Here is a 16,310-nt window from a genome sequence, read left to right on the forward strand (position 1 = left end):
TTGCGGTAATGTATATCGAAATTTGCATTGTGGCACAACCTAATCTTAAGTGTCAATTTTTCGGAGAAAATGGATTCCTATATACTGAAAAATGTTTAAGAAAAATATATATTTCCATGACATTTAATTTGCAAATATAATCGCAAACCTAGCGCTAGTAAAGTGCTTGAAAGTAATGTGTACTAAGCAAATTTGTTGTTTTCTAAAAAAATATACATTGCTACAATTTGCGTTTTGGATCAGAATTTGAGCTTTACGATTTATGTCATAGTTATTATTGTTATATCATTTTTTTCTGACAGTTCTCTCTCATATTCAAAAAATATTTTTACTGTATAATAAAATGAAAAGATTGACGATAGCGGCTATTTGTCTTCGATATTTCAATTTTAACTGAGCCCATTTTAATTAAGATTTATATTTGAGTTTACTTTGACTATAAAACGATTTGATAAGTTTTTGAGTTATATCAGGTTTAAGCAACTGGATTGTATGGTTGATATTTTCAAGAAAGTATTCGACGAATTTTCTTGAAATTTTACTTACAACCCATTTTTTTATTGTTAGTGTTCTTTCAAAGAAAACCACTGCCAGCAACTGGATTTTTACTACTGGTTTAATTGTCACTTTTGCCCATGTTTAACCGATTTCTTTGCTCTTTTATATTTTCATTGTGAAACATTAATTAATTATGAAAGAGTGAAATTACTGCAAAATTTTTGGAAATATCAGAAATTTTTTGGAGTCAGAGACCGGACTACTAAAATCTCAAAATGGGAAATCAGCTGATTTTCAATATTGAGCGAAAAATTTTGTCTATGCTTTATACGTCTATTATTTAAAACGTATTGAAAACCCTAGAAACAACTAGAAGAGCTTACTCGCAAATTGACGTCAAGTAATCAGTTGATTGGTTAATATATAAATGTTTTTAGGGAAAATATTTAGTTGTATTGTAAATGTCAAGTTGAGCAAATTAGAAAAAGAGACAAAAATAGTCGAAAAAGCAAAACGAAATGATATACGTCGTGATTCGATTTATTAAGTAAAAAAATTAATTAAAAGAATAGCTATTGTGAAATTTCTATAAAAATTTTAATTTTTGTATTTTCTTCTTTGATTTGGGGGAAAAAAGCACAATTATATAAAAAGTGCATTCATTAATTGATAAAAAATTATTAAAAAATAAAGAACCGATCTTAAAATTATTATTTTTTTAAATATTGAATTATTTAAAAATTTTAATTCAATTTATGCACTTCTGTTCTGAATTGTATTAAAAATAAAGACTGTTGATAAAAATCATACTGTGAAATGCATACATTTAGTGATACAGGGGCTGGAGTTCCAGCCTTTCTGGCAAAATTATGGCGTTTGGTTGAAGATCCAGAGACAAATAATCTAATATATTGGAGTAAGGTAAAAAGATATTTACATTTCAAAAGATAATTTTGAATTGTTAAAAAATTTTAATTGTTATTAAAACTTTCAAGAAAAACAACTATTAAAAAAAAATGGCTACACCGCCGACTTTTGCAACAGAAATTTTTTTTTTGGTTTTGGTTTAAACATATTTCTGTGTTTTAGAAATAACTTTGTAGGATTTCAGTTTTCTACTAAAATATGTTAGTTAACTTTTACGCATTAAGTGTTAGACATTTTAGTAAATGAAATTTTCGAGGTCAAACCTAGGCTAGGTTATGGACAGAAAATAAAAGTAATGTCCAAATTCGACTTTGCATTTATCATTAAGTTTTTTTTTTGAAATAATTATAGATTTTACGTCATCAAAAGTTGATGTTTTTTGTATATATAGTTCACCCACGATTAAATTAAGGTAAAAGTAAATTTGTTGAATAGGTATTAAGGAAAATTTTTAAAATAACTACATATGTATATACATTAATAAATATTAAATGTATATGTGTACTACCTATGTGTTTGAATGTACATATTATTTATTTAAAAAGGCATAAATAATTATCAATTTACGAAAATTAATAATAAAACATTATATATTAAAAAAATAATTGAAGTATTGTAAATACTAACATATATAAGGAAAAATATCATTTTTAATTATGATAAAAATGGTTCAAGTTTCTTATTGTTTTTTTCTTACTTTAAAATATAATATCTTTGCGATATATGTTATCTTACTAAAATGTATAAACTTAATTTTCTTAAATTTATGAAATTTGATTCATATAAAAAATATTCTGCCGTAAAATATTGGCGTATATTTTAAGCTCAAAACAACAATTTTCTACGTGTTTTTATCGGGTACCTACATTCATTTATTCATATATATTGTTATTGGATATTCTTGTGATACATATTATCCTTTTCTTACTGTTTCCATCAGGTGTTCCTGGCTTTGATGTTTCATATGCTATTTTGTTTTAAATTAATTTTTTTATTTGTTTTTATATAATAGGTTATAATATTAAAAATTACATTACATAATTAAATTTTTTTGGAAATTTGTATGTATGTAACTGGAAAGTATCCACCTACTTATATTTTGTCGGAAATGTCTTCAAAACTTTTTTAAGTCATAATACGACATATTTGTAAAATATGTAATGAAATTTAAGATTGCAAACCATAATTTCCTACATATTATATGGCAGGTGCATTTGGTAACATATACACATTATATATATATATATATATTATATATACTCATATACTCATTACTTCCGTTTTATGATCTTTAACGTTAGCTTGTGAAACAAAAAACTATCAAATCAAAAGACATATGAAACTAATTAAAAATATTGTAGAGGAAGAAATTACAATATATTTTTGTAAAGCAACATCAAATTATCAATATACCTATATTATTTATTTCTTAAATTCACCATTTCGTAAATGCATAATATGAATATAAAACTACTAGCCTACAGTTATGTCATGTTTTTAAAATATATTAAGTAGGCGAAGGTATATAAAGTCAGACTTATTAATTTTAAGACGTAAAAATTTGAAGGTATCACTTTAAATATGTGCATTGTAAATTTTTATATAGACTTATTTCTGACCAATTAGCTTGTAGGTAGCTTATAAATAAGTATATAAGTATTACAATATATGAATTTCAAATACTCGAATTATTTCTCAAAATAAAAACATTAAATTCATTAAACATTTAAAAAATTTATTAATTTCTATAGGATGGAAGAAGTTTTATCATTCAGAACCAAGCGCAATTCGCTAGGGAGCTTTTACCATTAAATTATAAACACAATAATATGGCAAGTTTCATAAGACAACTGAATATGTGTAAGTTTTTGAAGTAAATTCTATAGGAAGTAGTAAACTTCTATAATTTTTTAAAAAATTTATCATGATCATTTGTTGGGCTACATATGTATTCTTTTTTTAATTAATATTTAGATGGATTTCATAAAATTACTTCAATTGATAACGGAGGATTAAAATTTGACCGCGACGAAATGGAATTCACCCATCCTTGCTTTAAACGTGGTTGTCCTTATCTTCTTGAACATATAAAAAGGAAAATTGCAAATACTAAACAACATCAACAACTAATTGATGATAAAGCTGGAATTAAAGTGGAATCAGTTAGCAAAGTTTTGAATGAAGTCAAAGCAATGCGGGGAAGACAAGATTCATTAGATTCGAGATTTTCTGTAATGAAACAAGAAAATGAAGCGTTATGGCGTGAAATTGCTAATTTACGTCAAAAACATATTAAGCAGCAACAAATTGTTAATAAGGTAAGAGAACATTTAATTTTTTTTTTAATTTACATTTGTTGTTAAAAATTTATAAAAAAGTGTTTTATTACATTTTAAATTAATGAAATATTTAAAATGTTAAAAAATATTTTGCCATAATATTGAAAAACATTTAAAAATTCAATATTTATAAAAAAAAAAAAATTTGTCAGAAGTGGGATTCGAACCCACGCCCTCAATCGAGGACCAGAACGCTCAGATTACCTTAAATCAGGCAAGATTTCTCTTGAGTCTGGCGCCTTAGACCGCTCGGCCATCCTGACATTATAACAATTATTTGCTAAAATGTTGTTTTCAATTTATAAGGGTTCAAGTATAACGCGAAAATATGTATTTTCACTGAAAAAAATCATTATCAAATAAGTACCTATACATATATCGTAAATTCACAATTGAATATTTTCAAAGCATTCACAATAATTAAAATGTTTATAAATAAGTAGTACACTTTTGATCCAGAAAAGTTATATTATTTACCATCTGTAACTTAAACGAACTGTGAACTGTTAAAGAACTATGAATTTTATGATTTAAAAAAAATGTCTCACAAAATAATGAATGACTCCCTCAAAAAAATAAATATTCTAGTTTTGACGAAAGAAATTAAAAAATAAAAGTAAAAGCGGTAGTTTAATCATTGATATTTTATTTAAAACGTTTATTGTTTTAAAATGTGTCACCCTAACAATTGTTTATTTTCAACAAGGGAACAACCGAAAACTATACTTATTTTTAAGAAAATTGTTTTTTTTTTTAATTGGACATCAATTTTATTCTTCTTTTTTATGTTTAAAGATTTGAAAGTATGTTTGAGACAATACATTATGAAAAAAATTTTCCATTAAAAATTTGACTCAAATTTTATAATATAAAGTTAAATCTTTTCGGTAATACTATAGACAGACGGGTAATATTATTGTTATAACATTATCCATGTAGACTTTGCAGTTTATCAAGAAAACTTTTAAATTAAAGCTTTAATGGTTAAAATAATTATAATTTAATTTTAATTATTTTAATATCTAAAATAAACTAAACTGTTTCTTATATACCAATTTACTTATTAATTGAGAAAATAATATGGGTAATTTGGTTTGTGTCTATGGTACAGTTTGATATTTAATAGATTTTGTTTTTTAAATGATATTAAAGAATATTTAGTAATATGTCAGGATGGCCGAGCGGTCTAAGGCGCCAGACTCAAGAGAAATCTTGCCTGATTTAAGGTAATCTGAGCGTTCTGGTCCTCGATTGAGGGCGTGGGTTCGAATCCCACTTCTGACAAAATTTTTTTTTTATGTTTATTATTAAATTAAAAAGATTTTTTTTTAATTATTTCTTTTTAGTTAATACAATTTTTGGTAACCATCGTACAACCTTCGAGAAACATGAGTGGTGTTAAACGGACTTTTCAACTAATGATAAATGACGCTCCACAATCTTCAACAAGTAGGAAACCTAGTGAAAGTGAATCTGGTCCAGTAATTCATGAGTTGACTGAGGAATTATTAGATGAAGTTGCTGATGTTGAAGGAAACGACGAAGATTTAATGTAAATTATGTTGTTTGTGTTTGCAAAATATTTTTTTATATTTACTTTTATATTATTGTAGGAGTGGTCCACCTAGTCCGCCTATGACAACTGTAAGTGGAGAAACTGAACCAACACACATAGAATCCCTTTCACCGCGCTCAAATATAGAAAGACCGAACTCAAATTTAAGTGTATCAAGTCAATTTTATGAACAACAATCTAATCAAAGTATTGAAGATGCAAAACTGTTTACTTCAAACACTAATAGTAATGGCAGTAATTCCGAAAATCAATGGGTTTACCAAATAAGAGAATTACCAGAAAGTAATGAAGCTGACTCTGAACCACTGAATTTTGTAGATATGGGAATTTTACCAACACCGATGGTCAAGGAGGAAAAAACTAAGCACGACAACTATATACCAGGAAAGCAAATTGAAAAAAATTCAAGAAAAAGAAAGCATGTCAGAGATTCGCCTCTTACAGTGGAATATGTAAAAACTCCCAGAAATACTAATGAACAACTCAATATTAAAGCTGAAAAAAATGAACTGGACCCCCTAATGTTTTTGAAAACTCCATCTCCAACAAACTCTTGCAGTTTATCACCAGCGATTGATTCGGCTTTAATGTCATCCAATACAGAAACAACAACAAATGTCGAGAATAATTCTACTGAGAACAATGATGCACATATTCATTCAAACGAATCTGACAAAAATAAAACCACACAATCATTATCGCAAGGCAAATCTATGTATGAAGGAGATTTTTTGAATACTGACATGCCATCAGATTTATTTGAGGTATTAAGCTTAGTTAATTTTGAAAAAAATTCGGGTATGGGGGATATCTTATCTTATTTTCAAAGAAATTAATAGTACATAATAAGAAATTACTTTGTTAGTATTAAGATAAAAAAATTTTTGGAAAATAAATTAAAACTCATTATACGTTATGTTTAAGTACAATCAGCAAAACTTTTTAAAGAAACGTTAATAACATTCTCTGGGAGAATTAGGCAAAAATAGGTGAACTTCAAAGTTAATTTCTTTTTTTTTTTTTTTTGAAAAAAAAAAGGAAAAATAACTAGGCTTAAAAAATATATACAATATGTAAATATTTTTAACAATATGTAAATATTTTTAGCAATATGCAAATACTTTAAGCAATATGTAAATATTTTTTTCAAAAAAGATTCTCCAATATTTAAGGACTCTTCAATGACTTGCGACATAAATTTAGGATCAACTTCTCTTGAAACACAAACACCAGTCCCTTCTACATCTAAAGAAATACAATCGAAAATTGATCAAAGCGGTGAATCTAATAAGAAAAACGATAATGAAAAGAACGAAATGACGGTAGTTAAATATTCAACTCAGAAATCTAGTGAAGATATAATGAAATTACAATCACCGTTAGTATTTTTATACATGTTTTACCGCTTTTGTCATTCATAGCTTTTACCATTTTAGCGAGGATTTCCACAATCATTTGGATAATGTTCAAGATGACCTAGAAAACTTAAAAGATTTACTGAAAGGAGACTCGTATTCATTTGATACGACAACTTTATCGGGAGTAAGTCATTACAAAGAGCAGAATTTTAATAATAATAATTGTTATAAAAAAAATGATATCAGTGATGAAGATATGGATTTTATATTGGATTTGATAGCCAAAGGCAGTAGTGAAACAACAAATGTTGATGAAAATCAACTACAACGCTGCAATGCTGCTGGCAATCAATATTAAAAATTGCAAAAACTTTTTTGAAAAATTTTTTAGAATGTTTTCTTTTATACATTTTAAATATAATACTGTTCTTTTAAGTTTTATAATATAAGATTATTTTATTTTATTAAAAATTAAAAATTTTTGGCTACCCAGGCATTGAATATGTATAAATTTTTTTTAAATCAAAGCAAAAAAAAGCACTTTGAAAATTTTACTAGAATTTTTTTTTGCAAGAAATTAATAATACAATTTTGTGTGGACTTTCAGGCTTAGCCTGATGTCATACCGTTTACAAAAAAAATTTACAATTCAAAATAAAATCCGCTTAGAATTTTTAATTTCTTTTTTGTAAATAATTTCGCAAAAAGAAGTAACTTTTTAATATTTAACATTTACAAAAAAAAAAAAAACCTAAAAAATGTGGTTACATAATATTATTTATTTTTATTTTCAATAAAAAAATACTATATTATTAATGATATAATTAAAAAGAATGGCAATTCAACAAATCGAATTTATCCATCGCAAGCTGTGGAAACTGATTTTTGGACAAAGGTAGATAATACATTTTATAATTTTAACAAAAAAATTAATTATGTTTTGTATCAACTGTTCGTTGATAGAATCATTGCTAAATTAGAATAAAAATGGGTTGTAATTATGGAAATCGACGGTTAGATAAATAATATGAACAATATAAACAAAGTGCTTAACATCTGTTTTGTTAAAATTATTTTGCGTCTTTAATTGAAAAAAAAAAAATGCTTTACTTAAACTTAATTAAAAAATTATTTTTAACTAAATCATTTGTTTAAAAATTATTCGCTGTTTCACCTACATAATGTGTATAATGTTGAATTACAAACACTAATTTTATTACATGCCATATATATGAGTATAAAGTTTTTTCTTTTATATTTTTGAAAACTTAATTTGATAATACTTTTTAGCTCTTTAACGACTCTGATATTTTGGGCCCCTATGGACTTTCAATGGTCAATGATCTACCAGACAACAATAATGGAAAAACTGGTAAAACTTCAATACGATAAAAATGCATTCTGTATCTAATTTTAACTCATTAGTTAAAAAAACATAACTGGCTATCATTTATATTCTTTGAAAGAATGCTTTTTGTACTATGTTCTTAATTTTTTCTTAAAACATACAAAATTTAGTCAACATTCCTGATGTAAAAAATTAGCATTTTCATTTAAAAAAAAAAGATAATTCTAATATAAATGACTAAATAATGTAAGATACAGAATGAACCTATAATATGTTTATTTTTTCAAATAACACAGTGAAATATTTTTGTGTGTGTTATTAAATAACTAATTGATCTTTTATATTATTAGTTAAATGTTTTAATTATTTTCAGGCTCTGAAGTAGCAACTTATCAAGCATATGGGGGATTCGGAGATTTATCTGATATTCTTGAAATAAACAAAGATAATAATTCTGGTAAATTTTTGCTTGCTTGTTTCTCTCATTTTTATTATTATATGATTTTTTTATGAATTCCAGAACTTGAAGAAGCAAGTTCACCTAGATCAAGAGACGGTACTAGTTCAGTATTGAATACACCTCGGCCTGAACCACGAAAAGCTCCATTCTGAAAACAACGGTCATAGACTCAGAGAAAAAATTAGTTACTTGTTTTTGCAAAAAAAAAAAGGAAAATTTTTTAAATTTTTAAAAATTTTTTCAATTTTAATTAAAATCGTAAAATATCGATCGGAATTAGCACTATGTTATGTTAAACAACAAAGTTATTATTTCATAACCTTACAATAAATTATACAAAAATAATTTTTCAACAAATTTAAATCTAAATAGTGCGTACCTAATGTAAATTATTAACATATGATAAAAGTAATATAAAGACTAAGGATTCGTTTTATAAACAGCAAAATTTTTGTTCTGTAAATTAAAAACAAATGGTATAAAATGTCCGCATATTATTTATGTAAAACTTTCAATAATTATAAAAAAAAAATAATATTTTTTATCAAACTGAATATAAATACATTCATTATTGTATACGTATATAGATATTTAATATATTTTGACTATATTTACGTATGCAATATAGTATATAAAAAATTGTAAAAGAAAAATACAAAAATAATGTATTAACAATTTTTTTTTTTTTTTTTACAAAAAAATATTTAAAATTACCCTTTAGGTTTGTGTACTTTTTTATTATTATAATACAAAAATTTAATTTAAAAATACAATTAATTTTTTTTTTTGTTCAATATACACTCACATTGGAAATTATATTTTTCCCGCTTGGATTTAATTTTAAAGTAATGAATTTTCGGCATCACGCTTAGTGTTTAAGGTGAAGGTTACTGAAATACCGAATATTTTTTTCTGTTTTTCATAATTTTTTTATAATTTTGAAATTTTTTAATTAATTTGAAATATTTTATTTATAATAAATTTTGATTCACAGCTTAAAAATCAGTACAATTAATCATCGTTTCTTGAATAAAAATTTTAATAGATAAAAAATTGATTCATACATAATTAATTTTAATAAAAAAGAAAACAGAAAAAAAAAATGAAAAGACCATAAAAAAATGCGTTTCATAATTAATTAGACAATGAACGTTATTTACAGTATTCTAACTTGAATCAAAATAACTAGGGAAGTCTTAAAGTAACAAACTATAAAAAAAAACTCAAAAAAATTTAAAAATAATATAATGGATTATGTTATTCAAAAATATTTTTTATAAATAAAAATTTTATAATATCACAGGATTACAAAATGTGATACTTGCACATTTGTGTATTATAATACGTGTATTATAAGACTTCTTGACCCTCTTTGTTAACATTTTAACACTACTTGGTGAAAAAGATGATGTGCTATATAAGTTGTTTCAGAAAAGAGATAATATTTTCAAATATGGAACGTTTATATGCCAAAAATTAGTGAAACCATGGTCCTGATGCAATTTTTTATTTATTACTTATTTAATTCGTAATTTAAAAAGCTGTAACTGCGCAAATGTGTCTGCAGAAAGTTCAAATTTAAAACGTATTTGTAAAAAAAAAAAAAACTATTTTTTTTATGTTTATTTAAGAAAAACGAAATTTAAATTCAGTAAAAAAGTTATTTTGCTTTTAAGTTCGAATATTTTAAAAAATGTCTCATTTCCCAAAAAATAACAAAACTGAAATGCATTAACTGAACATCTGTATCTAAAAAAAAAAAACTGATATAAGATGTCTACATTTCGGTTTTTATTTTAAATTTAGTTTAATACATGTATGACTTTTTTTTTGTTAACTATAATTTTATGAATAAATAAAAGTAAAAAAACTGAAAAATATTTTTGATTATTTTAAACTACAATGAGGGCAAAAGATAAAAATAAGACTTAATTATTAAGGATCAAATTGATTATGTACTATTAATGTCTGTAATTCGGTTTAAAAATAAAAACGATTAGAAATTCTGAAAATATCATTTTGTTTTGTTTTTTCAACATTTCTTAATTTTATTCTAGATTTATTGCAATTTTACTGCAGTAATAAATATATTTGCTTGTAAACTTCAAAATTTCGGAGTGTAAAAAAATTTACCATATTTTCTATCTATTGGAATTTACCTTATTTTCTGCGACTGTGCTCTTACCTTATCCATTTAAAATCAATTAATTAAGTTTAGAAACCAAATTTTTACTAAATGAATAAAAACAACGCAAGCATTTCATTTGCACTTTTTGCGAGGATATTTAAAGCTAAAAATAAATCATACAAGCAACAATTCAAAAATGTCCCGACAAAAACTTGCAAAGCTTTTCAAGACGTTTTCTCCAATATGTTTTGACTTACTTTTGTTATCTTTTGTTTCAGACTACCATCGGGATCACGCTATTCTGGGGTATTCTGGTTTGAATCTATTGGTTGGATAGATTTTCTGAACGGTTCTCGAACAAAAGTTGTAGAGCTCCTTCGAATTTCACCCTATATATTTACGGAACCTATACAATATGGTTGCATATTTGGCAAAAAATATTGATAATGATAGAAAGAGGCCCGGAAAAGATTTGGGGTACAAAAACTGCTGCAACATCAATTCTCATCATTTCAAATTTAGCAAAATTTATGTAAACTTGATTCGATAAATAGAATTTATTGGTTGAAAATTTAAAAAATACACATATATACATATGTATGCGTATACACAGAATACATATGTATATACATAGAACAAATTAAAAAATAATATTTTTATAGCAATTTTGAATGATTATTTTATTTAAATGTTAATCACTTAAATAATTATGTACGTTATTGTATCTAGGTACCATCATTTCATATTTTTTGCCATAGCAATACTACAAAGAAAAGGTCTATTACAGTATAAGAATGTTTTATCGATAAGTCTTTTCAATTTTATTATTAGAAAAACAATCTTGTAAAATATAATATTTTTGTTAGCAAGCCTATCGTTATTAAAGTTTATTAAACATGAAACATTGATGAAGAATAAAAAAGAAAATTTTGAATATTTTTTAGTTGACTTTTTAATTAAATTTGTTTGATAAATACTTACATACGTTTATGGAAATATAAAGAGTTTCTAATGGATGAACAGGCAAATGAATCTAAAACAGAGGGCCCTTTACCTTCTTTTAAAGCAATGATGGAGTCTGACGAAGGTGGTGCAAAAGGTGATATAAAAATTAAAGTCGATTAATTTTAAAATTAAATTTATATACATATATTTACATTATATAATTTTTATATTACATACATACCCACATGTACGTTCATATTAAGATGTTGCCATGGGAGAGAGTCATGAACATTTAAGACTTGTTGAAAGAGTTTTGAATGTTTTAGATGGATCGGTTGAAAGACTTAAAATAGCATTGATATTACCGAAACTTATTAATAATACAAATGAATTAGCGAAATATTTTTCAGAAGATACAATATTAAAAATTCGATGTTATTTAGAAAAATATACTAATTTAAAAGGATACGTAAGTAATTGGTTTTTTTATTATAAAATGTAGCACATACTGTTTAATAACTAGCATGTCATACATTTACATATTTACATTTGCTATAATTAAATTTTCAAGTTTAAGATTAAATTAATTTTAATTTAAGGATCCAATGATGGTAGCAACGAAAAAATTTGATTTCTGTTTACTTACAGTAATAGATATTTTTTATGAAAATGTTGAGTTTCGACAATGTCTAAATCAATATATAAATTCCTTGAGTGAAACTTGTAAAACGCTTTTAGATTCAATTAAAGAAATTAGAAAAATTGCAGAAGTAAAATTAACAGCATCAAATATAACGGAAACATTACGTGACAAGCAGTTACATGAAATGTTTCATGAAAGTGTTAAAACTAGAAAAGATGCAGGACGTAAATTAATAATATTATTGTAATATATGAATGTACACAAAAAATTATGTATAAATCCAATTACAGTTTTAATGTCTCAACTCATGGAAAAAGAAGCGAATTTAAATTGGAAATTACTTACTAAAGATGGTCTTATAAAAAAATATAAGGAAGATTTATCGTTTAAAAAATGGGAAAATAGTATAAAAATTAAAAAAGAAATGTTAGATCTTTTGATTTTTATAAAAAATTAAATATTGAATTTAAAATAATATTAATGCATTTTATAGGGTGCACTCTAATCAAAAAATGGAAGAAATTTGGACTGAAAGTGAGCAACGTCGAGTTCAACTTGAAGAAGAACTAAAAGAAGCAAAATTAACTTATTCTAAGATTTTGACAGAGAATTTACGAAAAGACAAAAGTCTCAGACAAAGGCGGTATTAAATTTTAACAAATTAACTCTATTAAAAGTTAAATTATATGAATAAGCATATAAAACCTAATAGCTACGTTTATGTATCTATATACTATGTATATATGTATATTATACATACATACTATGTATATACATATGTATGCTTAAGTTAAAAAAATTAAAAACCAAAACCATTAAAATATTTCTTAAAAGTTTTGGTTTTATTTTTCTGTAGTAAATAATTTTTTTAGGCAGATAGTGGTATAAATTTTTTGAAATTTGATAAGTGTTAAATATAGGAACGTAATCAAACTTACATTAAGTTCATTTATTTTGCTGTTTTGCTATTTAAATTTTTAAATTTACTTTTGTTCGTTTTAAAAGAAATCGTTTGTTACTGCAGTTGCAAGCATTTATAAAAAAATTTGATCACGAAAATTTTGAAAAGATAAAGGAAATTGAGAGACTTGATGAAGAAAGACAAGAGATGCAAAAAAAATTTGATGATTTTATGGAAATATTTAATCAACTAAATAGTGAATATATTGTTCTTAAGCAACAGAAGGATACTGAGGCAAAGAAGGTAAAACAATATTTCTAAACCATTTTTTTTTTCAAAAAGCTATTCTTTTGGTAAAAGTAAACGAAGATTTTTTTATAAAAAAAATAGGATAGAGGAAATGAAAAATATGTTTTTTTTTATAAAAAAATGTTCTACTTCCGATATTAAAAATTAAGATTTGCAACCTACCATACTCTTTTGGAATGATTAAAAGAAAAATAAGTGTAATCACTAGATTGATATTAGCATGCGTTTAAAAATGTAATTAATGTAAAGTTCCTGTTTGTTTTTTTGCCTTTTTGCCATTGTACATACATAGTATATGTATATTTCAAAAATTTTCTGACTCGGTAAAAATTAATATAATATTGTGGGTTTTATATATGAAAAGTACGAATACCATAAAAGCTTTGGTCTTATAAAAATTAAATTTTTATTGATTTTTTATCATTAATTACGAATGCCATTTATTCCTCCTTTTCTTCACTATTATGATAGGAAAATATATAACTATTACATGTTTTTTGAAGAAATGTAAAAAATTTATGTAGTAAATTAATTTTAACTAATTATTACTAATATTTAAAATAATTTGTATTTACTCGCAGTCCTTTGAACACAAATTAATGATGTTTATTTTAAATCGAGCTGCAAAAGTTATTCAACGTGCTTGGCGAGTGGTTATTAAAGCAAGACGAAAAAAGGGTAAAAAAGGAAAAAAGAAAAAATAAAATTATAATGTAATAGCTATTCAAATAATAAATTTAAAAACTAAACTTAGGAAGCCAGATAATAGATACATAAAATTTAATTTTAAAAATATAATAAAAATTTAATTATTGTAAAATAAATTTTGTTTGTGTTGTTTCATTTTTGAGCCTAATTATTTTATAAAAATAAAATAAAAAAATTTTTTTAATTTTTATAAAAAAATTTTTTGGGATATTGAAGATTTCATGTTTTAATGGTAAGTTAATAAAAATTTTGATTAGACTTAATTTGAATTTTATTAAATTCAATCGGAAAGCAAGATCAATATAATAAATAAATCAAGTTATATAAATACGCCTACTGAATTAATATAAAATGTTTTTTATAATATTTTGCCATTTTTTCATATTTTCTGGCAAATTTTTTAATGCGGCCTGTTGAATTCTTTTTAAGGAACTACTAACTGCTATGTCGGCAATAGATAAATTTTCACCACCAAAAAATTTCTGTTTATCTAAGAGTTTGCTTAAATTTCTTAAAAGTTCTTGCTGAGCATTTCCGGAGCATCGCAACAATTGATAACAAATATCTAAAAAAAGTTTTTTTCAAATTTTGCAGTTACTGGTTGTTTTAAAATAACTCACCGAGAATAGAATCGATTTGATTAGCATTTGAAGTGAAATCATATCTAAAGTCGTATGGTCCAATCCTAGCCAAAAATCGTAAAATATTTATTTCTCCATAAATTGGTTTATACATTGTGGGAGAGCTTATCATTTCAGTATGTTCACAGTTTTTCCAAATTATTGTGGTTTTAATTGAAGGATTTTTTGAATTCGTAATACTTCCATCTGTAATTTGCTTTTGGAAATGTTTCGCTTCTGGTGAGATATCTTGTAAAGTAGAGTGAGAAAAAATTTTTACATCGAAATTAACTTGATTTTTCCAAGCATTTTTTATTCCGAGCAATCCATAGGGCACAAATTTTGGATGAGCGTTAACTACGATATCAATTTCGGAATAGTTTTCAAAAATATCTAACGATTTTTTTCTAAACCCCAGATCCTCGTTTTTTAAGTTTTTATTTACTGTCGTGTTACCTTTTTTGGGCGATATATTCAATTTTAATTTTTTTCGAATTTCTAAAAGTCGTGTTTTAAATTTATGTAATTGATCTAAGAGTAATTCTTGCCGTGCTTCTATATTCTCCATGTCACTTTTTTTTAATAAAGTGTTAATTTTGCCATCCAGAATATCAAAAGATTTCACCGTAGTATGATTAACTTTAATAAATTCTTCGTTAGTTCGCAAAGCAGTGGATGATGTTTGGTCAATTTTAACCTTATACATGCAATTAGGAATTTGTATTTCGAAATCTACGCTAGTTGGTTTTACTTGATACATTGCTAGAACTATTTTTAAATTATCCTTTTTTTGGGATACAGCCAAAGAATTACAAAAAATTAAAATATCAATTACCAAATAGTTAAAACTCTGTCAACGAACACGCGCACGAAATGAAACTATTTATTTGAACATACGACATCTCTTAGAAATTTCTGAAGCTATTGTGAACAAAGCAATAGTGTCATATCGTTGGTAATAATTATTACACGCGATGCTTTTAACGAATTTCTTAGTTGGGCGTAGTTGATCATAGTTCGCAAGCGGATGACTATTCAGAGGTAAAAATTTTTCACTATTTAGGTAATTTGGTACCTTAATTTGTTTGTAACTTGGTAATATTTTTAACTCGGTAGATAAGAAGCGTAAAAGGAACGCTTGTACTGCGACGTTTCCTTGTGACTTCGGCTCGATCTATAGCTATAGTAGGACAAAATGATGCTATCACTTGCTCAAAAGATTCGACCAATTTTCAAAATGAGTATATTTATGCAAACTTAACGTTAGTCTTATTTTAGCGATAATTTTTGATTAATTCGTTCACGAAATCGTCCTTGAGCGTGATTTTTTAGAAGTATAAATTTTTCGAGAAGTCGCATTAATTTTAACATATGTACTTTGACGTTGTCAAAAAATAAATCAATTATTTCTTTTTGTATCAAAATTTGGCTGCGTTACTTTTTATTTCTGAAATTATTTGTTACTCTTAAAGAACCCTATGTTTTAAAAACTAAAGTGCTTCTAAATTCTTTTTTAACTAAGTATGCAATCTAAATTGGACGTTATAGTA

General features: G+C 25.0%; 3 protein-coding genes and 2 non-coding genes across 7 annotated transcripts; 3 read left to right on the forward strand and 2 right to left on the reverse strand.

Moving 5' to 3' along the window:
• The first annotated feature begins 1,006 nt into the window (after window positions 1–1,006).
• On the forward strand, window positions 1,007–8,722 carry LOC129611637 (heat shock factor protein). 2 transcript variants are annotated; one of them, XM_055524862.1, is made up of 11 exons: window positions 1,007–1,419; window positions 3,177–3,285; window positions 3,400–3,743; window positions 5,111–5,316; window positions 5,378–6,104; window positions 6,513–6,718; window positions 6,777–6,882; window positions 7,531–7,593; window positions 7,989–8,070; window positions 8,420–8,503; window positions 8,567–8,722. In XM_055524862.1, the coding sequence occupies exons 1-11, from the start codon at window positions 1,315–1,317 to the stop codon at window positions 8,656–8,658; spliced, it is 2,124 nt and encodes a 707-aa protein (XP_055380837.1). In that variant the 5' UTR covers window positions 1,007–1,314; the 3' UTR covers window positions 8,659–8,722. The 2 variants fall into 2 exon arrangements, with proteins under 2 accessions (XP_055380837.1, XP_055380838.1); XM_055524863.1 differs by lacking the exon at window positions 7,531–7,593.
• Trnal-caa (transfer RNA leucine (anticodon CAA)) lies at window positions 3,911–4,027 on the reverse strand. Its single transcript has 2 exons — window positions 3,990–4,027; window positions 3,911–3,956 (listed from the first exon to the last, which is right to left on the reverse strand). It is a non-coding gene; the product is annotated as a tRNA-Leu (tRNA).
• Window positions 4,932–5,048, forward strand: Trnal-caa (transfer RNA leucine (anticodon CAA)). Its single transcript has 2 exons — window positions 4,932–4,969; window positions 5,003–5,048. It is a non-coding gene; the product is annotated as a tRNA-Leu (tRNA).
• A 2,923-nt stretch (window positions 8,723–11,645) lies between the features above and the next one.
• Window positions 11,646–14,136, forward strand: LOC129611620 (uncharacterized). The gene is made up of 7 exons (XM_055524839.1): window positions 11,646–11,733; window positions 11,843–11,913; window positions 12,179–12,446; window positions 12,513–12,648; window positions 12,716–12,865; window positions 13,228–13,426; window positions 14,014–14,136. The coding sequence occupies exons 1-7, from the start codon at window positions 11,646–11,648 to the stop codon at window positions 14,134–14,136; spliced, it is 1,035 nt and encodes a 344-aa protein (XP_055380814.1).
• Window positions 14,137–14,387: 251 nt separating this feature from the next.
• LOC129611626 (probable aminoacyl tRNA synthase complex-interacting multifunctional protein 2) lies at window positions 14,388–15,676 on the reverse strand. 2 transcript variants are annotated; one of them, XM_055524847.1, is made up of 3 exons: window positions 15,596–15,676; window positions 14,761–15,528; window positions 14,388–14,705 (listed from the first exon to the last, which is right to left on the reverse strand). In XM_055524847.1, the coding sequence occupies exons 2-3, from the start codon at window positions 15,518–15,520 to the stop codon at window positions 14,482–14,484; spliced, it is 984 nt and encodes a 327-aa protein (XP_055380822.1). In that variant the 5' UTR covers window positions 15,521–15,528; window positions 15,596–15,676; the 3' UTR covers window positions 14,388–14,481. The 2 variants fall into 2 exon arrangements, with proteins under 2 accessions (XP_055380822.1, XP_055380821.1); XM_055524846.1 differs by having other exon boundaries at window positions 14,761–15,648.
• Between the last annotated feature and the right edge of the window lie 634 nt (window positions 15,677–16,310).

This window comes from Condylostylus longicornis, unplaced genomic scaffold, assembly GCF_029603195.1.
Source record: "Condylostylus longicornis isolate FDR11 unplaced genomic scaffold, ASM2960319v2 ptg000054l, whole genome shotgun sequence".
Taxonomy (NCBI): Eukaryota; Metazoa; Arthropoda; class Insecta; order Diptera; family Dolichopodidae; genus Condylostylus; species Condylostylus longicornis.

Excerpts from the sequence above, each read along its gene's own strand:
- LOC129611626 (XM_055524847.1), bottom strand. The coding sequence starts at position 15,520 with ATGTATCAAGTAAAACCAACTAGCGTAGATTTCGAAATACAAATTCCT. Across the intron at positions 14,706-14,760 it reads TCAAATCGATTCTATTCTCG|ATATTTGTTATCAATTGTTG; the intron begins GTGAGTTATTTT and ends AACTTTTTTTAG.
- LOC129611637 (XM_055524862.1), top strand. The coding sequence starts at position 1,315 with ATGCATACATTTAGTGATACAGGGGCTGGAGTTCCAGCCTTTCTGGCA. Across the intron at positions 5,317-5,377 it reads GGAAACGACGAAGATTTAAT|GAGTGGTCCACCTAGTCCGC; the intron begins GTAAATTATGTT and ends ATATTATTGTAG. Across the intron at positions 8,504-8,566 it reads AAACAAAGATAATAATTCTG|AACTTGAAGAAGCAAGTTCA; the intron begins GTAAATTTTTGC and ends TATGAATTCCAG.
- LOC129611620 (XM_055524839.1), top strand. The coding sequence starts at position 11,646 with ATGGATGAACAGGCAAATGAATCTAAAACAGAGGGCCCTTTACCTTCT. Across the intron at positions 12,447-12,512 it reads AACTAGAAAAGATGCAGGAC|TTTTAATGTCTCAACTCATG; the intron begins GTAAATTAATAA and ends ATCCAATTACAG. Across the intron at positions 13,427-14,013 it reads AGGATACTGAGGCAAAGAAG|TCCTTTGAACACAAATTAAT; the intron begins GTAAAACAATAT and ends ATTTACTCGCAG.